Here is a 24,898-nt window from a genome sequence, read left to right as displayed (position 1 = left end):
GATACCGCCCAAAACGTTTTGCTCCAGCGCGGTTTGCATTCCGGGGATAGAAGACCTGTAGACCGTGTTAGTAGGATATTTTTTAGATTATTATTTAGGATCACATGCTATTTATGTAGCAATAAGACCAAGAAACTTGAAAGATCAGACGATCTGCGATAGTAGCCAAGGCGGCGCACTGGCATCAAGCCGTCGCGTGCGAGCAGACGACAAGAGCCAACGGAGGCGTTGCAAGAGCGCGCTCGCCGCGCCACGGATTCGCTGCATCGCTTCGACAAACCATCACGTGACCATACGTTAAGCGTCCGGCGTTCTGTAGGGGGCGCTGTCACGACGTCCGCCGCCGCATGGTACGTCCTGTGCTCCTGTGTGACATTATGACGACGCGGGATGGAGCCGAGTTGCGCCTCCTGTATTCTTTCTCCGTGGCCTACCGTCTCTCTTCCTGTTTTCAGCGTCTATCAGCACGAAGTGCCGAGTTCATAATGATGCCGTATTTAATGAGGATTCACTTCGGCGATACGATCGCCTTGGCCCTATCTTGAAAGTGATCTGAGACTGGGAAAGTTCACCGTGCACTCTATTTTGTTAAAACGAGAGGCATGCTAGCGCGAAGATCAATTCGCTCGCCGCGCTTCGTCACTCGCACATTTCGACAGCGAGCTTCCACAGTCAACAGGCAAGATCTTTTCACATTTCCTTGTGCGCACGTGACACCGTGCTTGTAAGTTACTTTAGTAAGCAAACAATTGCAAGTTTACACGGCCGATAAAACTGCTATCCTTACTTCGTATCGCTGTCTACTAATTTGCTATTGCAATCGATGCTTCACCTTTCAGGCAAAACCCTGCGACTTTTTTTATTCATCGCAATTTCAGTGCATTGGGAGTAAATCTTTGTTTTTCCAAATGAGATAAAGTTGTATTTCTGTATGAAAGCATGAGGTGCGCGGTACTGTAAAGGACTTTTTTTTGGCCACGGAAAATGGGTGCACGTTACAATCGAAAGCGCGTTTCAATCGAATAAATAAGGTAATACCTTGCAGTTCTTCGCTAGCTTTTGCATCCAGCCCCGAAAACTTAAGAACACTGTTTCATCAGCATTAAATATATCATTTGGATTGTAGGTGATGATGTGCTCAAGCAGGCTAGCATTTTTCCAGTTGGTGACTTCATTAACAATACCTGTTTCGCCACACAGTCTTGAAAACAAGGCCACTCTCTCTGAAGCGCGCACACCACTTTTCTGATGCTTTGAACGAATTGATATGAATAGTCAGTGCAAACCTCTCAGCTTGTACCATGATGAGTGGTCCACTCAATGGCAGGCTTGCATTACGAGAGTTGACCACCCACCAAAGCAAGGCCTCTACAATTCTGGATGAGCTGCTGTTCACAGCCGCTTTCGCGACACACAAAACTTTTTAGTATTTTCAAACGTCTAAAGAATCTTTTTTCTCATAAGTGCCAAGGCTACTTTTTAGGTCGTACTACTTCAGGACTTGTCGGGAGACCCCGTCCTTTGGGCGCCACAAAATTTCCACTTCAGTAGCCAAGTCCTTGGCCTCTTAAGCCTCATCGTTGATAATTGCACGGCACACCGCACCAATGTCGAGCTGAGCAATATTGAAATTAAGTTTTTGCCGCCAAACACCACGTCGAAGCTGCAACCATTGGACCAGGGCATTATTCGCACTTTCAAGTCCATTTATAAGCGTCGGCTGATCGACATTCTCCTTGTGAAGCTCCGGATGGGCCAAGACCTAAAGATAGACCTTTCCAGTGTCATTCAAATGCTGAAAGCCTCTTGGGACATCGAGAAGTCAACCATAAGCCGTGTTTACATGTGACAGTGTCGCATCGTATCACATTCATGTGAACAGTGGTAATGCACTAGGAAGGCGCATCACATTAACGCGCCAGGCAAGGGTAGATTTACGGGCGCTAGTAGACTCTCGCGAAGCATGTAAATGCAGGATCGTCGAGAGCGGAGGTGGGGGCGCCTAACAAGACCTTCGATGACAACCATGAAGCTACTGAGAGGCGACGCTACTGAGCAACACCAAACCAAAGCAACAATTTTCAAGGCCCGCACATATGCAAAGCATGTGCACTGCGCTGCCACGCGTATGCGACAGTCGAGGAATGCGGCTAGAACGTTTGCATTCAATTTACAGTCGAATCTCGTTAATTCGAACCAAATCACGCGGCGCCTCCTGTCACAGGATACAGCGGCAGCATGCATGTATATAAGGAAATGCATACTGTGTCCCATGACAGTGGCCCCTTTCCACTCTTGGTATGATTCACTGCAATACATCACGTGTGCTTGACAGCATAACACCTCTGCACTGCGGCGAAGCTGACTTTCGAAAACCGGCATTATGCAACGGTTTAGAACCTTACCGTGCTTCGCCGCCATCAGCTAAGACGACGAAGGCGCAGTCGGCATCATTGCCAACAGCGCCGAATCCTTTAAATGAAAAATGCAGCACCGAACAGCAAACAGGCCTAACGACAACACAAAACAAATACTATCGCTGCCAGTATATCGGCGTCAGAGTGTGCTGCTTGGCGGCAGAGAAATCAAAATGGCAGCAATGGTAGCTTCAATTAATGCCGTTACGAACCTGCGGTGATGGCAAAAATCCAGGAAATCGGACGGCGAAGGGTTTCAGCATCCCGAAATTTAAGACGTTATACATTGGTTATAAGCTAACATGCCAGTGCCATGAAGGCGTCCGAAAGTTGGCCATTGACTATATTGAGCACAAGATGACGTCAATAATTCTTTAGCTTCAGAAAATAGCATTTGATTCTATTCGACCATTCTACTGATAAAATATTTCCAGACCTTCATATACACGAAGTGAGCTGTAATCAGTGCTTGCATGCTAATTAGGAGTTCCGCTTAATCAAAGTAGACGGCACTGTATTTAGTATATCTCGATTTTTATGTATCCAAGTTAGTGGCAGCTTGCTACATTCTTGTTATGCAATGCTAGGAGACTCCCGAGCATGTGCAGCGCAGTATTTTCTTGCTCAAAATTTTTAAGCATTAAATTTCGTGACAAAATTTTCTGATATTCAATATTCACACACCTCTATTCATTATACAATCTGGTTCGTTAACCATGTTTATTCCAATTACCCAGTAGTGTAGTTTTAACAGTTACTAATGATGTGAACAGTACAAAATTTGCACGAACCCCAATTCGCACTGAAATTTTTTAATTCATTAGGCATTGTTTTAACACATTTTTTTTTTTTCACTAAGAACTTTTCTGTTAGCATGTGTGTCACTGACATTTACAGTGGAACCTTGTGAACAGGTACTTTGTGAAAACACTGTATAACCAGGCTATAAAGAAATGTGATGGCTCAGTAAATGTTACCTAAAATACTCGACTGTGCAATAAAAGCCAGGTGATATCAAGTGCATGCGTATCTAATAATTGAGCGAGAACTGAAACTGCTGCAGATGTTCAATGTATAAAAAAATCACAAGTTCTTACTCTTGCCACTCTTTGATCATACTCTCTTGTGCTGGACCAGGCTCCCATAGTATCTCTGTTCTCACGTTTTTCACGCTGCTGTTTGTCCTCAAAGTCTCTTTCTCTGAAAAAGTGAGAAATGCAGTATTTCTATACTATAAAACAAGAAATAACATGCAACGTGTATAAAGCAGGCAGCTAGTCATGACAAAGTCACCAAGCATAGAAGTGTTAACATAACACAGTGTGCACGGCTTATGTATATCACCAGTCTCAAATATCCGCTACATAAACAGAACCACACTATATTTAAAACAATATTCAAAGCCTGCACACATGAAAAAGGTGTAGACAAAGCAGTATCTTACTAAAAAGATCGCCACTAGAGCAAAGTACAGCTCAGGCCACTTCTAACGTAACACCTTTATAGTGCAGGACTGGATATAATGCTGTCCGTCCCTACTGTCATTTAAGTTCCTGTAGAACTCCAACGTAAACGCATATCGCTTATAGTGCAGCATCGCGATCAAATACCAGTAATAATTTGGTTTCCGGAAAACCCCACAGACAAGCGAGGCAGCAAGCACGCTTCTCAAAAGGGCACACCCGCCAAGGGGAGAGCGATGAGGGTGATGCAGAGGAGGAAGAGGCGAAGCAAGGGAATGAACAAAGAATGGAGTGGGGGAGTAAAATACAGCTACAGCGGGCACACGGAAAGCGGGAGGGGAGGATTCCTAGGCGAGGGAGACTGCTTTTGTAAACGGTGTGTGGTGAACTGAATGCAAAGCAAACACTTCAGTTTGTGTGAGGAAACAAATACAGTCGCCGACCGACTTTCTCAGACATTGACAGTGTCATAGAAATGTTTACATTATTGGGCAGGCCTCTGTTCCTACCATGGAAATGTAGGTGCAAAGTTGTAACCACGCCGTAGCGGTCCTGATTTCACGTTTCTCTTGCCGCTACTAGCGGTACACGGTTCGGTTTCAATTCTAAGTCGACCCCCCAACATTGGATTGTCAAATTTGAAAAAATGGGTCGACCTACAGTCGACCCATTTTTTTACGGTATTTTTTTTTTTTTGACTTCGAACTTTTGGGGCGTCGGCTTAGAATCGAAGTTGGCCTAGATTCGAGTAAATACAGTACGTCCCATCATATGCTTTAATTCTCGGACTCGCGTGGCTGCTTTGTCTACATGTGCACAGCCTTTGAAAAATGTTTTGGTTATGGTGCTATAACCGCTTATAGCACGAAAATTTGCAACTCCGGCAACTTACGTTAAAAGTGGCCTATGCTGTGTACAACAATGTAACATTGTACCAAGGTACAGTAAAACCTCGATAATTCGAAGGTCGCCGAACCGCGAAAATCGAAAATTAACCGAAATGAATAATAAAAAACGAAAACACGCAATAACTTGCAGCAAAAAGAAATCACCTTTATTTTCCATGTCCGAGAAAAATTACTCAATGTAATTACCGATGCAAGATTACTTGGCGCGCTGGTTCGCCGCCCCTAGTGGCATGCTCTCCAGCTGGCTCAAAAAACGTAGCATACAAATATCACCCGCACTACACTCAACAAAGTTGCGGACGATGTTCACGGAATCGATAACTGCCGCGAAAGCGGGCGTGGTGGTGCTTGACTCCAAAAATTTGGACTTGCTGGATATTCCGGACTTCAAAAATGCACCGTCAGGGTTCCCATTGAGTTCATGCATTTTCGCATCCAATTTTTCGGACGAATTGAGACCTCAAAGTTCGATTTTGCGGACTAAATCGCTCTTTCCGAGCCGCGCTACCCAATCTTGGAGGCCGCCATGTTGGATTTTCCACTTGCTTGGCTTCTAGTGGCCCGTTTTATAGCCTCCAAGATTGCGAAGTGCACGCTATCAATAGAGAGCACCCGCCATCCTCCTGTCTTGGAGGCCATGCCCCAGCTTCCTTGCCTGACAAAACACTCCAGGGGACGCCATTTCTTTTTTTTTTTTTTTTTACTGTAGTTTCATAGCAGTTTTTTAGCAAGTTACACTCCAGGAAGAAGTCTGAGCCGGGATAAAATAAAGAGTATTTAGTCTATTTTTTCTTGCACTTCATCAGTGGTTCGAATGGCGCTTCACTTACGTTATCAAGAACAGCGAGCTATGAACAGTTGAATGAATAAAGGAATAGAACTAAGGGAAATGAACCAATATACTGGCCCTGCATTTATCTAAGACAGCTTCCATAATTATTGAGTTCAGCTTGCAAGCAACAAATCGAACTATGCTCACTTTCTAAACGAATCCCCACGTGAGCGGCAGTCAAAAGGCACGTCTTCTTTGTCCGACCTCTTCGGAGGGAAATCCAACCGCTGCTCATAGCTGGGAGCAGTCCTGCCGAAGTCGGCAACCTGGCCACCATAGTACACAGGTGCCACAGATGGTCGCCAGTTGTCATATGGGCCACCTGAAAGGTAAAATTGAAGTTAAAACAAGATTCACACAGTCTCAGAGTGACAAACTAAAGCTTTTTTCCTTATTTCGGAAACTAGTGGCACTCTTAGATTTTAGCTATTATTTCCCTGATCCCGCACCCTCATCTCACACTTCGATAAACTTCCCCACCTGCGCTTTCTCAGCACTCACTAGCTATGGCGTTAGGGAACGGCCCTGTCAGCTGAGCGACACTACTGCTGCCCTATACTGGAGGCCAAAGGCGTTGCCTAAGCAACCTCTGCACCTCCATAGGTTCTGCCATACTTCCCCCGACTGCCTTCCACGCGACTTCTTTTCTGCTCCTTGTTGATTCACTTTGCGCCTCCTCCTTCACATTCTCCTTGCCATTGTCCTCCGCAGCTGCACATTTCATTGCGAAGCCCTCCTGCTGCCTCACTTTTCACCGAGATTTTCTGGCAGCCACATAGCACTCGCCAACCGATAATTCGAACTTGACAGGAATTGCCAAAAGGGGCGAATAATTGGGAAACCGAAATATCGGACTCACAAGGAACTAGGCAATTTTATCACAAGTGGCCAAAAAAAAGCTCATGAACTTGTAACTGCCTTTGGGTTAACATACACTTGCCTTTGACCTGGGGCATTCTTGAGCAATTACTTTTAAATATACATGAATTTCCAAGATTTCGTGTGACCCAGTCCCGAACGCGTTGAAATACACTCGAACCCACTTATAACGATCCCAGATAAAACAATCTATCTGTTATAATGACCACATTTTTGTGCATTTACGATTTTCTGACCCCGCCTATTGAAACTGCTTTCAGATATAGCGAACGTTTTTCCTCATATAACAAACAGCCTTTGAGATGAGCGAGTGACCGCTGTGCGAGGATTTCAGAAACCATAATGATGGCGCTTTCAGAAGTGTGCTAGCAGTTGCCTCAAGCGAAACGAAAGCGAAACCGTTACCGCATCTGCCCTGCTTATGTGCGATCAGCTGTCCGAAATGCAACTCTGTGATCACTAATGCAGTGGTGCAACAGCCAAAACAGGATTTGGAGCAATTTTTTAAGCAGGAAAATCTTGCTTTTGGAGCAGGAAAATCCAAATTAGGAGCGGGTTACAGAAAAAAAAGAAACCCTCCGTTTTGGAGCACTAAATCCAGAATTTGGAGCAGTTTCCGAAAGAAAACTTATCATAAAACACCATAAAATTTACCCCGCATAATAAACACCCCACAACTTTGCATTGGATTTCTGGGGGAAAAAAACAGTGTTATTACGTAAATATACATGGTACTTCACATTAGCAGCGTAGGTGAGGGCAGGGGCGCGATCGGAGATCGTTGTTCGGAAAGCGCGTTCAGTTTTGCCATGCATGGTTGACCTAGGCCGCACCCGGTAAAATTGAATGCGCGCACAGAACTAGCTCGTTTGCGCCCCAGCTGTGCACTGCATGCAACTTTTTCCGCCAAACATGTGGAAAGTATACCTGTATTTCATTGCGAGTGGTTCCCTTTCATTCCCCCCCCCCCCCCCTTGTCAATGTGTGGATAGTAGTACTATTAATGATTTCGGATATTACAGACTTCGGATAAAACGGACATTTTTCATCGAATTATCAGGGTCCGTTATAAGGAGAGTCAACTGTGTATATATGTAACTACACATTCGGGAGGCTGATATATATATATACATATATATATGCGCGCGTGTGTGCGTGTGCGCGTGCCACACACACACAGTTGCATGCCAGCGCGCGCTGTTTGGAATCCTGCTTCGCATCGCCAGCCTCCCCCGCACCTCTGTCCCATTGCCTTTCCACCCCTCCGAATACGGATGGGCTGCGGCCATAGTTGCACGCCGCGCCACCCTCTGAAACATGAATGAACCACACCAACAGCGCTGATAGTGCTGCGCTGGCGAATTTGCCCGCTGCTTCTGGCACGCTTTCTAACTCCAGCGTTTTAACGAGTTTCCACGGTCATCGAGCGAGATGTGTTCATGTAACCTGTGCATGCGTGACACCGTGCTTACTTTGTAAGCGCATATTTACAACTTTATACTATCAATTTGCTATCACAATCAATGCTCCACCTCTTGGGTAAAACTGCGGCATTTTTCTTAAGCCGCTTTAAGCCTCCTAATTTTTTTTTTCTTGGGGGAGGGTGGGGGGGGGGGGGGGGTGTGCGCGAGTTTTTCGGACTGTTCGGTTTTTCTGACTACGGTATTTTTCAGTCGCCGCGAAGTCCGGAAAATCGGTCGGCTACTGTACCAAGCTTTTCGTGGCAAGAATCTGAAGTATCCCAACAAGCACTTACCATCACTGACAATGTAGTTTTGAAATACAAGAACATAGATATAATGAACAAGGATGTCGAGTCGATCACAGACATATCAAACTCAAAGGGGATCAAGACATAAATTGATATACTGATAATTCAAAAAAGAAAAATAGGCCTATATGAAGCTTATCCAAGATCTCCACACGTCTCGGACAGTTTAACCGAGATATTGAAATGTGGGAAATTGCCAATTTGCTTCTACAAGGCCATATCGAACGCACAAAAGTTGGACTCATTTCTTGCTCAGGAATGTTGCAAACTGCTCATGTGGCGGCATGGTTTGATATACTGCTCGCAACTTTAACCCTAAAAAACCCACCGTCATCCAAAACTGAGAATACAGTGCACCTCGTGCGCGTCGACATGCTTGGAGCTTTTTTTTTATTTAGGATTATTAATGAACGCATTGCGGAAGCAAACTAGCTAATGCACAGTTCCACCATTAGCGCACGTGTACTGTAAATTGTGTATGAACACAAGGCTGCATCCCCATTACATTACTAACAATACGGCGTTTTAACAGCGGATAGTCATTTGTGAGCAACTCGCCAAGCCAAGTGTTGTGTTGGCTTTCGGAACAGACTTCTTATTGGAACCTGTCATCCTCATTTCTCGACCACTTTAAAAAAGTCGATCTCTTCTTGCATGCCACTTAACACTCCCGACTCATTGCAGCCGGCAAGTCTCTTCGTTCTCTGCCATTCCTTTCCGGCTCCTACACCAACGACTGCAGACACTACACACACGCTGTTAGCTTAGAAAATGGTTTCCATTTGGCAGAAAATTTCAAGTCTGTTCCCACTCACGTGTAACCATGCAAGCACAAATGAAACGCGTGCAGCAGGCATCTGCAAATCGCACAGCCATGAGTCTTGCGCAGCAATGTGGCATGCGGTGGTTTTGTTAGTGGAAGTTTGGGTCGGATTTGTTTTGGCCGCTTGCAGAATCCTGAAATGCCATGAGCAGAAAGCCCACGCCTACAAGACAAATCGGCGGTGCAGCATCTCCAGTTTGGCATCTAACGACTGGTGCCACTCAGTGAAAATATTTACTGTTATCCCCGCTTTCTTGTACAATGTGTACCGGTCCGAAGGCCTTTTGCATCCTTGAAGCACACTGGTGATCTGCTCTTGCTGATAATTAAAAGCTGCAGTTTCCACGAACCATCCATATGTGCAGCAATGAGAACCCTTCTCATTTTTCCTCCATAGCATGCACTGCCTGCCCTTCAGATAAGATTTCTTGTTTAAAAGCATCTGCCAAAACAGTGCCACTTCAAATTTGTAGGTATGAAATATTTGTTGGTATAAAATATTTGCAATGATGCAAGAAGTGAACCCATCTCAGTTAAGAGAAGCACACTTGCAGGGGTGCGGCGCAGCACAGCGTTCGTTATATCAAATGTGGCGGTGAACAGGAGTCATGTACACGTAGTACGTCGCTGTATTTTTGCACGATTTTCAAGGGGATTTTACAACTGTGACATAGACATTAATTCGATACATTCGAGTTTTATATATCCAGGATTGACTGTGGCAAATTAGTGGATATAGTGAAGAAAATATAACAAAGGTATACGTGACAGAAGCAACTTCATTATAAGAAGTTCAACTGTACTTGGCATAAAACGCCAAGCTGTATTAGACATTCTGTTTATACGTGCACCCATGAGCAAAAGTATACAAACCACAGAGTTGGTGAAAAAACTCAATTGCTTCGTAAATAACATGCATGAACTTAAATTGTTGAGTACACTGGAAAGTTCGCAATGCCAAGTTTTGACTGCAGTCCTCAATTTCAAGTTGCGTTCACAAGCAGTTCAAAAAAATCTACTTTATTGCGCAATCCCTGGTCTGTATATCTTTGCTCACAGGTGTACAAATGAAAGTAAGATGGCCCCTCTGAATCCTAAAGTACAAAAAATGTCACGTTATCTCACTGGCACCCATTATCAAGCAAATTTTATTCCAAGACGAATTTCTCAGAATGACTATTCGTACATCAGAACAGCACCCTCACCTGGCGGCACATGTGGCGGTGCCATGGGTGGAGCCAGAGCCTGTGGGGGCCGGTCTGCCTGTGGGGGAGCAGGACGTCCAGCCCCAGGAGGCCAGCACTCCAGTGGCCGAGCTTCCCGAGCCTCATAGGGCCGATCCTCGGCACTGGGATAGGGGGTGCCCCCCTCTGGCTCAGGGGGACGCTGGCCACCGAGAGCTTTCAAAGGGCCCATACCCAGTTGACTCAGGTAGGGCCCTCCTGCTCCCATGGCCACCCAACGAGGGTCATAGCTCACACCGCCCATGCCTCCTAGGCTCGAGGAGGTCTGCGGTGGAGCCAAGCCACCACTTGTTTGCTGTGGCTGCTGCTGTTGTGGCTGCTGCTGTTGTGGCTGCTGCTGCTGTGGCTGCGGCTGCTGTGGCTGCTGCTGTTGTTGCTGCTGCTGTTGTTGCTGCTGCTGTTGTTGCTGCTGCTGTTGCTGCTGCTGCTGCCTTAGCTGCTGCTGACGCTGCATCTCAGCCTTCTTGAGAAATCGTGGAGGCATATTCTTGAATGGCCGCTGATAATTCTGCTGAAAAAAAAAAAAAGGCAAAAGAGAATTTATTCAAGCGCTGCTGCAAAAAATTTTTCATCCTGTCAAACAGATAAGCTTAAGCGAACACCGTCGAGCTTAAATATTTTAAAAAAAACATTTTTTCAACAAAGGTGTTCGTTGTTAATAGTTTGTTACAATTTGACTTTCCCTCAAAGATAGAGATAACGAACAGAATAAAGCATAGAAAAGCGGCTTTTCTTTCTAAAAAAATAATGCACACTGTTTACTCAGGCAGAAACCCCCTGGATATAAATGCAGTACAGTACAGTCACTTATAACAATGAGAAGCAGCTACACCATCAACTTTTATGTTTTCTATGGCGAAATAACTCGCTTACTACAATGCCCCCATGCCCCATTATCGGTTATAATGATGAAATCTGGCTACTGGGTGTCCGTGCCGAAAGGGAATGGAATGATAACTCCTTGAAAAGAAAAAAAGCAATTTGAGCAGTTGCATGCCGGCGCATGCTGTTTGCAATCCTGCTTCGCATCGCCAGCCTCCCCCGCACCTCTGTCCCATCGCTTTTTCACCCCTCCGAATACGAATGGGCTTGCGCCCATAGTTGCACGCCGCACCCCCCCCCCCCCCCCACCCACCGAAACACGAATAACCCACACCAACAGCACTGAGCTGGCGGAGCACCGCAAATGTGCGACGCAATAGAGCCAAAACGGCGTTAGCGCCCACCGAAACGAAGCAACGGAGTTCATATTGTCACGTACGAGTTCGTACCACTGTGGACAAAATGACGGTTGGGGAAGAAGAGGCTGAAGTGTCTCGGAGCTCGGTAGATGGTGTCACCCTGGCCACAGAGCTACAACCCTCTGTATATATTGTAAATACATATATTTTCTCCCCATAACAATATCGCCATGGTCGTCATTGAAAATCGTACTAGAATGACAGCAATGCCATAACTCTTCGTGACTATTTGTGCCTTTAAAGTCTTTATTCTTGCGTTTACCGCCGCGCAAAGTCCAGTGTTGGCTGCGTGCCTTCATGACTGCATAGTCACCATCCATGATCGCGTCGGTAGCGACTGCGATTTCGTCCTCAGCAGTTGCGGCAAACAATAGTTTCGTTTTGACTCTGTACAAGGGTCAGCCACGTGCCTTCATATAATGGAGTAGTCGCCACCCATGATCGCGTAGACAGCGGCCGCGGTTGCAGCAAACTATAGTTTCATTTTTACTTAGTGCATAGCTGTCAAGGATGAAGAGCGCAGTCTACATCGCGATGGGCGGCGCCCTGGTGGCACAGGCGAAAAGTAAACGGGACGTGCGCGCGGTAGTGAAAAGAGTCTCAGATGAAGACGCGCGCCGCGGCCGTCCTGTGAAAGAAGTCTCGAGGCCTTCGCCGCTGTGAGCGCTAATCAGTCACGAGATGAGAATTGCAGCTTCCGCACTGCTTTTGTGCAAAATAGAAACAGGATTCTGCCGATTCATTATGAGTAATAATTCGACATTCAGTTATTTCGGACATGTTTTCCCGTCACGTGAAATCAGAAACGAGGTTTTACTATAACAGTGCCAGCCACGATTTGTTATATGCGATCAGGGCGCACAGGAAGCAGAGTTAAACAGTTAAAGGAGTCAACACAATCGGCAGCCAGATGGAGGTAGGTGGTGGAGAGGGGCACTGGCCTCCCTGCCATTGTGGTCTTTAAAGCAGGTCTGCCCCCCATTACCCCATTTTTTTTTTTTTTCATGCAACCCGGCTACAAAAATGCAATTTTCGTGGCACTTTACTCGTGTAAGGGCTACACCCCCAACACCGCAACTTAAGATTTGGAAAAAAAATGTTTACAATGGAGAAGCAATTGCGTTCCGTGTCCCCATGCTGCGCGCGCTTTGCATAATTTTCGCGCACTGTGTACTTCCACGTCCAGCTACTAAATGCTGAGAGCCAGAGTGTGCACACAATCTGGGGTGTGCAGTAGTCGCCAGCTGCACCAAATTGTGAAACCAGCTTCAAAGTTGTGAAAAAAAAAAAAAAAAGTGCGGCCCTTACACGAGTCTATACGGTAAGTGTCGACTGTACTGCAGCAATTGGTTGTATTCATGCGACAAGCACTCTGGAGGTGCCACCCATCCAGACGACGAAAGCAGATGATGACAACCCAGGGTGTCTACCAAGTTGACATTTTCAGATTCCCTGAGTTTTCCAGGTTTTCCCTGAGTGATTTTGCTAAATTCCCTGAGTGAAACGGAACTTTCTTTTACATCAAGATGGGCTGACACCATGTTGCCTGATGCTGTCACTCTTTAGTAAGCATGTTAAAAAAAATGCGAAGCATCAATTGCGATAGCAAATTAGTAGAGAGCTATACGGAGTAAGGATAGTAGTTTTATCGATCAGCTGTATAAACTTAGACATGCTGCAGCATCAGCAATGCGCCGAACTGTTGTCGACGCCGTCGGCGTTTTGCCCGCGTTCGCACCGAACGCGCACGGCGCTGGTGACTGTTGCCTGTGCCTCTGGGGGCGGCTCGGAAGTTTTCGACGACATCAGAACGGGACACTCGTCGAGCAGCGTCCGGAGTCTTTACCACCTTCTCGCCTCACCACATTTTTATATAAATACGCATTTGGTGGCGCAGCTAAACGTCGCCCCCCCTCCCTCCCTCCATTACCGCAACTTTCGTTCCCTTTCAATTAAATTACAGCTAATTTAGGGACGGGCGAATAGTGGATTTGAGGTTCGAAGCGAGTAGTGATTTGGTCAAATAATTTCGAATCGAATAGTTTGAACAGTATATATCACATATTACAGTAAAACCTAGTTAATTCGAACTTCACGGGATTGAAAAAAAAAAAAATGTCCGAATTATCAGGATATGCAGAAAACAATAAGCAAATGCTTACTACGTCAGCACGATTTTATTAGTATAATGGATGAGCAAATCTTTTCGCTATTTAGCACAAAAGCAGTGCGGAAGCTGCAATTCTCGTCATCTCGTGACTGATTGGCTCTCGCAGCGGCGATCGAAGCCTCGCGACTTCCTTCGCAGCACGGCTGCGGCGCGCGCCATCATTTGCGACACGCTTTGCACTACCGCGCGCACATCCCGATAATTTTTTCGCCAGTAAGCTCAACGCCAACGGATCGCACGTCCATCGTAATGTAGCCAGTGCGCTTCATCCTCGACAGCTTTGCCCCGAGTCAAACCGAAACAACTGCTTGTCGCAACCGCGGCCGCTATCGACACGATTATGAACGGCGACTTTGCGGTGCTTAAGGGAATGGCCACGAATAGCGGCAAAAACGCCCGCTTCATGCCGCGAGCGGCAACGCATCATGACGCGCGCGGCAAAAGCGGCAGGAATCGGGGGTGTTACGGCTTGCCGAGGGTGCCGCGAGCGACGAGGGTGACGTCACGGAGCCAATGGCAACCGGACCTCCGCCGCGCCGCGCCGGGTTATCAATCGACGATTGTCGTCTCTCGCGGTTCTACAGAGGGATTTCTGGACCCTGTCCGATCGCACCCTTTTCGCTCACGGTGAATCCGCGTTCCGAGAGCGCGCGAGATCATATCGCGCTGCCGCGCGGCGAGACGCGATTGCCACGGTGGACTTGGCGGCAAGGCGCTGACGCACGGCAACTTGCCGCTAGTGTGACCGTACCCGGCCGACGCACGCACCGAGTCAGAACGAAACTACCGTTCACTGCAACAACTTCAGACGAAATCGCGGTCGCTATCTATGCAATCATGGATGGACACTACGCAGCTCTTTAGGCACGCGGCCGACGTGCGTATTGAGTCAAAACGAAACTAAACGAAACCGCTGCGAAAGAAACCGCGGCAGCTATCGACGCGATGATGGGTGGCGACTATGAAATCCCGCGGCCAACGCGTTGCTATGCGCGGCGGTAAACGCAATAAAGGCACAAATAGCCACGAAGCGTTCCGTCGTTGCTGTCATTCACGTACGATTTCCGCTGCTGACTATGGCTATGCTGACTCCGCCGCTTCGTTTCGGTTGTGCGCTAGCGCCGTTTCTGCTCTTCTGCGTCGCACATTTCAGGCTCTTTAATGCAAAAACATATAGCCTTCGAGATTTATGGTTGATGTATGTCAGCCATGACGTGAAGCATAGCCTCCGAGATGTGCGCCGACCGTCCGCGGCTTTTGGCCGCCTATTCGGGACCGCTGAATAATTCGAAAATATTGAATCCATGAATTCGAATCGAAGCGAATAACGAACATAGAATTATTCAATGAAATATTCGACAATACCCTATATTCGCCCATCCCTACAGTAATTTTCCCTGATAGAGGCACAAATTCCCTGAGTTTTCCCTGAGTTTTTCCAGAATATTCAAAATCCCTGAGAATTCCCTGTTTTCCCGGTTTTCCCGGTTGGTAGACACCCTGCAACCCATGCAAACCGGCAACGGGGGACAGAGACGGCGGCGCACAAAAAGAAAAAGAGGCCGCCTCAGTGAATGGGAGGCGCAAGACAGGCGGGTCTGAGGAGGGGAAGGGGGGGGGGGGGGCCTCGGCTTGCACATGCGTTGCCGAATCAGAGGACCGAAACCACCCTTCATAAAATCAGCCAGAACAGTCGTTCACTTTGGGCGGCGCCAAATGCACATAAAGAAACGAGCTTCAAATCAGCTTCAAATCTGCTGGCAGCTGCACCCGCAAAGTTGGAACAAATGTTGCCTGTCGCAGGTTGTTTCGAGACTCCCGTGGCGTTTCGATAGCCAATATTTTCCTATTTACCTATCAAAGTGGGCGTCATTAATTTGAAGCCAGGTGCTTGAAGGCACAAGCATTCCTAAAATGTGTTTTTTTCCTCCCGAAAATCGATTTTTCGTACATTTTTTATTATATAATGCTTAACCATTTTTTGCCATTCCCCTCTTAATTTTACAGAACCAAAAAATTCAGTGGTCTGCGGCATCTAAGCTCATATCCCTGCACTTCGCGACCCTTGGCAGGAACCATACACATCAGACCTGCTGGTGAAGCATAGGTAAAGAAAAACTACTGTAACAACCTGTAGCATAAGTTCTGTGTAACCATATGTCACCACAGACCAAGAGAGCCGCAATCAACCCTGTGCTGGTATAATGTAAAACCATTCCAATCTGTTTTTGTTGGGAAGGTAACTATACGGACACTGCAGGCGCATTTATGGCGTCGCCGTCACCATGATGTTCCATAGAAAGTCCAGGGGCGATATCATCACCACACGCCCTATACTGCATGTATGACTGAAAGCGTGAGGATGAGCCAACAAGGGCGAGCCGACGATGGCAGCTCGCGCACACGAGCCGCCATCATCGCGCACGCGAGGAAGGAAAGCGGGGACGAAACGCGCAGTCTTCCATAGCACGCAAGGCACCGGAGGGAGGGGTCGTTCTCCGGCGGCTTGGCGCGGCCGCGCGGGCCTTATCTTAAAAGCTATCTGCGATAGGGACATAGTGCGAGTGCCTATGTCCCTATATATTATATATAACATATAAACACGTTACAAGTTTATATGGCCGATAAAACTACTTAGAGGTCTACTAATTTGCTATCGCAATCGATGCTTCGGCTTTCGGGCGATACCTGCGGCGTTTTATTCCAAATCCACCATTAGCCCTTCGTGATGAGTCAAAATGGCTCACGCCTCGCCCATATGGGCATTAAAGCAAATTGGAATAGTTTTATGTAATACCTGCCTTAGGGACACAGACGCCCGCGCCCGCTTCACCCGCTGCAGCGCGTGCCTCCGAAATACCTAGTTCGCTCGCAGCGCTCTCAGCCTACTTTTTATTGGTTTGCACCTCAGCTAGGGAACGCTGCGCCGCTCGGCCCACTTAATCGTATTCTAGTACACTTTAAACACAGCCGCCCTAGCTATTCCGACAGCAGTGACAACAACCGGCAGTGGCTGCGCGCGCGCCGGCCACTTGCTAAAATTACGAGTAACTCTGCGGGAGGTACCATGACGCGGTGTGCGTAATGTGAATGACTGCACTCTTTTTCGGAGAACGAATCCGCTCGCTGTTTGCGGCAACTGCGGAAGCCGTTCTGGCGTGGCAATGCACAATTTCGATCAATTTTCTGCGTTTGGCACAGGAATTTGCCTCTGTATCAAAAATGCGCAATTGGCGCAGGAGTCCCACCCCTGCTTAAGGGACCAGTACGTAGTCCTTAATTACACACGCTTACAGCTGCAGTCTCCCGTCCCATTACGAGCACTGACATGCCTAATAAGTGTAGTGGCAGGCCTTTAGAGCTATTTAAGATGTTCCTGCGGCCAGGGGCCTAGCCAGGGGGGGGGGGGCTGATGGGGCTTCAGCCCCCCCCCCCCCCTTCGAAATTTTTTTGTGCTAGCGTGCACCGCCGACCAAAACAACGACCGGCACGGGGAATCATTCTGGATTTTGCCTACAATGTCTTTTTCAGGCTCAAGAAGACATTTCAGCACGAACGTTGCGAACTCAGGCTGGATTTCGTGGCAACGCCCTTGCACCTGGAGTCGCTCCCATCCGAGCACAAACTTTCAAGGGCTTTTCGATAGCGAGCGGGCGCGTTGCGGCATCTTGCCGCGGCCGCGGAATCTACGGAGCGCACGGATTTCAATTCCGAAACTTTATGGGTATAAATTTGTCGTAAACTTCTGACACGAAAAGGTGCACTAACATTTCCAAAGGCGTGCTTTAGATTTTCAATTCTGGAACATGAAAATACTAAATATGACCGTGACTGTCAGATGATAATTTTCTCCAAACATTTTCGGGAAGTGCACCCAATGTGATCGATCACCAGCAGCAGGGCAGGTAAACTAAAATAAGAGAATAAAAAATTAACGGCCTATTATTCAGGCAGTTCTTTTTTGCGGGCGACAAGGCCTGGCTATCCAGGGCCACAGCGACAGTGGTCTTATGGATTTAAGCATACCCCGCTGACAATACTGGTATTTTCAGAGCGCTTCTTCGCATGGGAGCTGATTGTGGAGACACATCTGAAAAACCATTTGGAAAGTTGCCCCAGTAATGCCTCGTATTTAAGCCCAGATGTACAAAACCAAATTATAGAAATTTGTGGTGAAATTATTAAAGAAAGCCTAGATGCAAAAGCAGGCTGCTTCTCCATACTTGCTGACGAAACGACGAATATTGTACAGCCTACTGTTTGTGCAAGGTACCTAAACAAGGATTATGGGGTTTCATGTGCCAAAACCAGTTCAGATTATGAGTTACGCCGTAGTGGGGGACTCCGGAAATTTTGACCACCTAAATCTAAGTACACGGGTGTTTTCGCATTTCGCCCCCATTGAAATGCGGCCGCCGTGGCCGGGATTCGATCCCGCGACCTCGTGCTCAGCAGCCAAACACCATAGCCACTGAGAAACCACGGTGGGTCTAAACAAGCATGCCAACAACATCGAAGGAGTGTTTTTAGGTTTTAGCACCGGAATAGATGCCCTCTCTCATTGCGACTGCGGGTTCTATGTAAATGTGTACGAACTGCTGCAGCCTCTAGTCACCTTTCCAGTTACCGCTGCCAGCGCAGAGAGAATATTTTTTAACACGAGTTTACTAAAAAAGTACTTGCACTCTGCAATGTCTGAGGGACGCATGGTTAGGTTGGCGCTTCTTTACGCCCACAGAGACGTCGGCATCAATGTGTCCGAGTCCGAAGTCATCGACTGCTTCGCTCAACTTCCCCGCCGAGTGAAGTTTGTCCTTTAGATAGCAAAGCAGCAAAAATCAATGCAATTAAATAGCTCTCTTTCTTCAGCTTCATAAACGCGTAATTATGAAAACGTATGACTGTTCATTAGCTTTTAAAACCGCAGAAGTTTTCGCTGTTTATTTTAACAATTAGCATCATGATGAAAATTATCATGCGAATACGAAAATTACGAGGCCATCAATAACCAATTTTGACCGACCTTGCCCATTGAAAGCTCGGCCCACGTGGTGTTACCCAACAAACACACTCGGATATTGGGTAGTTCAACTTGCCGCATCATCTGTGGCTTTCGTTTGGTCTTTTCTTTCCTTTTTAGGTACCTGCTTTTACTTCTATTTTGAACCTAAGCAATACCCTTCCTTAAGGGGGGAGGAGGGGATGAAAAATAACTTTTTTGTTTCTTGACAGAAAGGGCTGAAATTTGGCACACACGCTGTACATTGCAATAGAGAGGCAAATCTAAAATTTCATGAAGATATCTTCATTAGTTTTTGTTTTATAAGAATTTACAAAAGTTTACAAGTTACTTGCTCGTGGAAAGCCTGGCACAGTAACGAAACATGGTACGGAACTGGGAATACTGTGTATGTTTGCCCCAATGTCTAATCTATATCAAGACAGTGTTAGATTTTTTTTTTAGTGCCCTCATAATTTTTTACTCGATATGACATGCATGTGGCTTGTGTTTCACTGCATAGAGCCATGTAGTTATTCTGAAATAATTAAATAATGGAAAAATAAATGAACATTTCAAGACTGTCTTGATGTGCAGCACAGTTTATGGATCACAGCAAAACAAACTGGACCAAAATCGGTCCAGCCATTGTTGTGCTATGCTTTCCACGAGCGAGGTGACCAACAAAAAAAACACTATTGAGAAAACGACCTGCAAAGTTTTGCAAGCAGTGCAGGTTTATTAGAACGCATCAGGGCGGTAATTTTTGGCATCAGTGCTGCCAAGCATCTTCTTGCACCTTTGCCTCTTCGTTTGGTGGGTTTTGAAAATTTCATAGCCTGGCTAGTCCATCAAATTGAACTTCCGTTCAGTTGTGGACATCGCGCGAAGGGAGTCGCGCACGCTGCATGCTCGCGATTCTGCCGTCACCGCTGACACGAAACGCGTCTGAATCGTTGATCGTGCGCCGTTCGGGCGACTATTAGTCCGGTGAATCTTCGGTTATCACACTGTAGCTCGTCGACGGTTGGGGCTCGCTCGGAGGCGTCGTGTCCGTGTCGCACGATGCACCAAACTAAGTACACCGTCTTTGCCGGTGATGGTGACCTTCGACCCGCGTCGATATGATCTTGGCTGATTCGCGCGGCCAGTACGCCGAGGCGCGGGAGCTTCCGTTGGCGCGTCTTCCGTCGACTGTGTTGTCGGTACCGATGGCACAGGGCAATTGTCGGTTTCGCTGCTTGAGTCAGACGGTGCAAGATAGCGCGGCACGTAATCCACGGTGCAAGGCAGCGCGGCACGTTCAGTCGGGTGCTCCTCCGTTTCTCCCGCTAATCGCCGTATTTTTCTCGCCGAGGAGGCTTGCGCTTCCGTATTCCGAAGGTGTACTTCGTCCAAACTTTCATCTCCAACAAGCTACGATTCATAACTAAACTGGGCGCTCTCAGAAATCCGAATTCTGCGTGTCAAGTGAAGACGCCGGCATGGTTTGCGAAGCAGACAACTGCGGTTGCCATCTTGCTCGCTGCCGCAGCAGTAACCAATGGGAAGACGCCTTTAACCACGGCAGCCAATCGGAGGCCCGCTTTCATCGGAGAGCCCGTGTGACTACCTCCAGCAGGCCCGCGCTTCTTTTGTGTTTGTGCGTTTGTTACAAGATGGCGACGACCGACGAATTGAGAAGCGGAACGGCGAAACTTTGAGCTTTCGAACGATACCAAGATGGCGGCGCTCGGTGGCGGGAAATACGAGATATGGCTCCATGAACGGCGGTGATTTTGCGCGATTTAAAGCTGTTTTCTCACCCTGCGCACTGACAAATTTTTTTCGGGCACTTTTAGCGCGTTTTCAGCCAAACCATTTTGATACAGCGTAGATTAGGCGTTGCAGATACCGAAATGCGGGGTTTCCAAAAACCGATTTTTCTCGTGATTATCGTGATCTGATCCCCGCGTCCCCCCTTAATTTTGGGTGCAGAATATTTGGTGCTGCTCTGCAGGCAGTTGAATTACACATTTTCGTACTGATTTCTACATCATTCCTCTATTATTCTACCAATATGGTGCTGTCGCGACCGCCGCATGGCCCAAGCACATATCACGATTTCTGCGATCATAGTTTTGTTCTTGCCTGGATTGTCTTTCTCTGCGTAAAGTGTACTTTCTGTGACTGCGTAACATGCTTATTTGTCTTGTTTGACGCATTATATACAGTGACGTTAGCTTAAATACCTAGATTTATTGGAGACTTGTACGTATATTTAAATGTCTTGTTGCGATGTTTTGTGTATGCAAGCAGTGAACTTTGTTTCCAGCGACACTTTTGCCCTTTATCAAGCTGTATCTTCGCATTTGTATATTCAATTCTATCTTCGCATTTCTAATGTATATTTTGCAGAACTCCTGCTTTTATTGTACTCATTGTTGCGACTAAATATCGGTGTAATTACAATACAAGACCGGTAACTGCGGCTCCTGCGCAATCCATTGCAACTAAGGACAGCGTCATTGAGGTTTTTTTCCTGGCCGTTGCATATGTGCAAAAATGTAAACAAGGTTCATGAATGACAAAGATTCATCAAAATATTTGTCCCTCAACTTATTCATTTCATCGCCTTTACGTTTTTCATATCAGCTATACATGCACTGCTTGCTGGTTTCGAACTGATGCTGGTTTTGAACTGATATAGTTCGAAAATTCGTGTGATATTTTCTTTATTAAATAGACGAAAAAAAAAGCGCAGAAGCATTGATATCAGTTATTTCTGCCACAGATTTTGGGACATACGAATATATTATTTTATGAAAAAATACATATTTTACTTGACAGTGCGCTCAATAATTCGTTTGCAGCATATTATATACAATGACATTGGCAGTGGCAATGCAGTTATTCAATGTATTTGATCCATCGACAAATTCTATAAGGAGAAGGCCGCGCTGCAATGTGAGCTCCCCCCCCCGAACAAAATTTCTGGCTACGCCACTGCCTATGGCGGGTTTAAACCCTTGGGGATTGTAACAGGCATGCATTACCTTTTTCCTACTCAATTTTTTTCGATGTTCTTGTGGTCCCTAGGGTGCCCGAAAATTCGCACTTTGACTGTATATACAGTATAGACTGACGTACTGGGCACCCACAAGTGCACTAGTAAAACATCAACTATTGCTTGCAAGGTACATGCAGAACTTTGAACTCAGCACAACACACACCTGATATCCACTCGATGACTGCTGCCTAAAATCTGGCCTCTCACGACTAGGCAGCAGCGTGCCTCCTCGGACATCCTCCCGGCTCTCGCTTGAATGGCACGAGCGCTGATCCAGGTCTTCCTTTTCAGCAGGCACAGATGTGGACTCATCAGGCACACTGGGTTGCTGCTGCTGCGGCTGCTGCTGTTGCTGTTGCTGGCCGGCAGCGTTGGCGGCAGCAGCCGTGGCGGCGGAGGACTGCTTGATTTGCTCGTAACGCTTCTCCTCCTCTTCTCTGCGCTGTCTGGTGCGCTCCACAGTCACCGCCATCTCATCATTCTGCTGCTGCCGTCGCTGCCGCCACAGTTCTTCCTCGTCACCAGTCAGCTGGTCAAGACCTTGGCGACTAGCACCTCGAGATGGTGCCACTGGGCTGACACCAAATCCAGAATGGTGTGATGGTTGCTGCACACAAGCAAAGTAAATTGCTTTAGACTGATAAACGTTTGTGCGAGGCCAACATTAGGCATTTGTGCATGCTGCAATGAAACAAGCAATGCAATACAAAACGTACACACATCAGCTATGGCAGTCGAAGTTTACACAAGTCACTAACAGACCATTTACAAGATTACGCATTCTCGTTTGTAAACAGTTCATGAGGTGCCAATATAGGAATTTTATAGGATCTCTGCAGGCAAGCTTTTGCTAACAAATTCTTGATTCCCCCTCTGCCACAGGGGCTCTCACAATAAAGAGTGGCAAAACATTCCCCACTCAGTTTTTTAAAACGTCATTTTCATTACACCTAATGGCAAACTATCTGCCTGCAAATGGATGATGCACGCACAGATGGTATGGGACAGATAGTATGCGTGGAAGCGTGATGTGACCACAGATGTCTTCTCCAGACAATGGTGCACTGGCAGCCTCGCATAAATACAAAACGTTGTCTACCAAGGCGAAAATAGTGAGAGCTGGCTTGCATCTTGTAGTTCAAACTGCCATTCCTCACGAGGCACAGCAAACAAGGTGCGCGGTTTCACGCGCCGCCAAGTGTACGTGAAGTTTGGCCTTAAGGTTTAAAGGTATTTCATTATTTTTTTACAGGCATAAAGTACAGAAATGTGTGTTGTGCCACGAAAATGGTTTACCAATTCCCACCAACATCGGGAAAGGTCTATACACGCTAAGTGGATTAGTGTACAAATTACAACGCATGGGAACACGAGCCAATTTGCCTCCCGACTGCATGACTTGCAAGTGTAAACCATGATTTCATATGATTTCAACTTAAAAAAAAAAAAGCAGGAACTCGTATAAATAACCCCTTCAGCGGAGGTGGCTACGTTTGTGTACGCAAATTTAAATCGCCCTTCGCATTCTACGGGTCGGCACGTGAGTACCCCCTACAAGTCTCTTAATTTTGCTATCATACCGTTTTAATAGCAAATAATTTTTATTGTAAGTTGCTGATTTAGGCTTCTGAATTTGAGCTTAGCTGGAGCGAGTCTCGGGTTAAGAGAAAAATATTAAGCGTACACAAACGTGCACAACGCGCCTGAATGTCACAATCCTAATAAAGATATGGAGGTTGCTTAAGCATGCGTGTTGTACTCATTCATAGCGCGTTTTTTGCATCTTGTAGGTCTCAACGATCACTCCCGCTCAAGAAGAACAGTAGCGACGTCATCTGCTGAGCATTTTTTACTAAAAATTGCCAATGGAAATGTGTCGGATGGCGACTTCTCGTACGATCAGCTTGATGAGACTAGAAGTAACAGTAAGTGTCAGTTTCACAAAAATTCTGCAGCAATACCACTCATTCTCCAATTTGTTTTTTGTTTTTTGTAATCCGCCCTAACACAGCCTCAGGTACTGCTGACGAGGACAGCGAGGATGAAAAGCCTGCGCCCACCCCAGCCACCTCAACCTAAACGCAGAAAGAAAGCAGAAGTGAAGTGGATTGACAAGGATTTTACACCTACAAGCACTGATTGCACATTCAGTCATCAAGAAGCGACTGCTCCGCTAGAGCCTCTTCAGTACTTTCTGAAGTATTTTACAGAAGAAATGTTTAGCAAGCTAGCCAAATTCACTAACATTTATGCTTTGACAAAAGGGGGAGTTGAGCTGCAGACCACAGCTGATGAAATGAAGGTATTCTTCAGAATAATGATGCGAATGGCAGTCCTGAAGTACCCAAGAATACGGATGTATTGGCAAGAGGATACAAAGGTTCCAACAATTGCCGACACGATGTCATGCAAGCGGTTTTTCAAACTCGGGGTCATGCTCCATGTGACGAACGTCAACATTCCGAGGGACCCTACACCAAACAAATTTTGGAAAGACTTCACTCAACGATGCAAGAACCATAGATGCTTCTTCGAGGTCCCGAGTTTGCTGCCGCAAGTGTGAAGTCTTTCTTCTGGGCTGCAAACGACTGCTTTTATGAATTTCATACCAAAATCTGAAATCCTGTGTCATAGCGCTCAACTGTTTCCAAAAAATGTTTTACAGTGTAAACCGCTTATTAATTCGCCGGCGTCGCGAATATCCGCACTATAAGCGGTACCGCACTATAACCAAAGCAACTATTTTCAAGGCCCGCACATATGCAAAACATGTGCACCGAGCCGCCACGCGTATGCGACAGTCGAGGAATGCGGATAGAACGTTTGCATTCAGTTTACAGTCGAATCTCGTTAACTCGAAATAATTCACGCGGCAGTGCCTCCGACCGGCATTGCTCCGGCACCACCATAAAGTAAAAGCTTAGGAGAGACCCCTCGATATCGCGCGCAAATAAAACAAACAAAAAAAAAAACGTGGCGGAAATTTTACCCTTTCTCAAATGGCAAGGTCGCCGATTCTGCGTTGCGCCAGAACATGCGTGTACGTGCCGACGTCTCAGCCACGCTACCGTAGCCACGCGTAGAAAATGGCAGTGAACCCTT

The 24,898-nt window shown here is 46.7% G+C and overlaps 1 protein-coding gene across 11 annotated transcripts in view; it reads right to left on the bottom strand.

Moving 5' to 3' along the window:
- Positions 1-24,898, bottom strand: part of LOC119436845 (protein PRRC2A) — a 140,981-nt gene that overhangs the window by 73,332 nt on the left and 42,751 nt on the right. For 10 of the 11 annotated variants that reach the window (XM_049660012.1, XM_049660011.1, XM_049660019.1 and 7 more), the window contains exons 10-13: positions 21,960-22,403; positions 10,299-10,848; positions 5,768-5,942; positions 3,515-3,617 (exon numbers count right to left, since the gene is read on the bottom strand). In XM_049660012.1, the coding sequence (XP_049515969.1) occupies positions 3,515-3,617; positions 5,768-5,942; positions 10,299-10,848; positions 21,960-22,403 (1,272 nt within the window). The remainder of the gene's footprint in view (positions 1-3,514; positions 3,618-5,767; positions 5,943-10,298; positions 10,849-21,959; positions 22,404-24,898) is intronic. The other variant, XM_049660016.1, reaches the window with a different exon arrangement.

The sequence above is a fragment of the Dermacentor silvarum genome, chromosome 1, assembly GCF_013339745.2.
Source record: "Dermacentor silvarum isolate Dsil-2018 chromosome 1, BIME_Dsil_1.4, whole genome shotgun sequence".
Lineage (NCBI taxonomy): Eukaryota > Metazoa > Arthropoda > Arachnida > Ixodida > Ixodidae > Dermacentor > Dermacentor silvarum.
The sequence above is the reverse complement of the archived record's forward strand: the minus strand, read 5'-3'. Positions and strand labels throughout refer to the sequence as shown.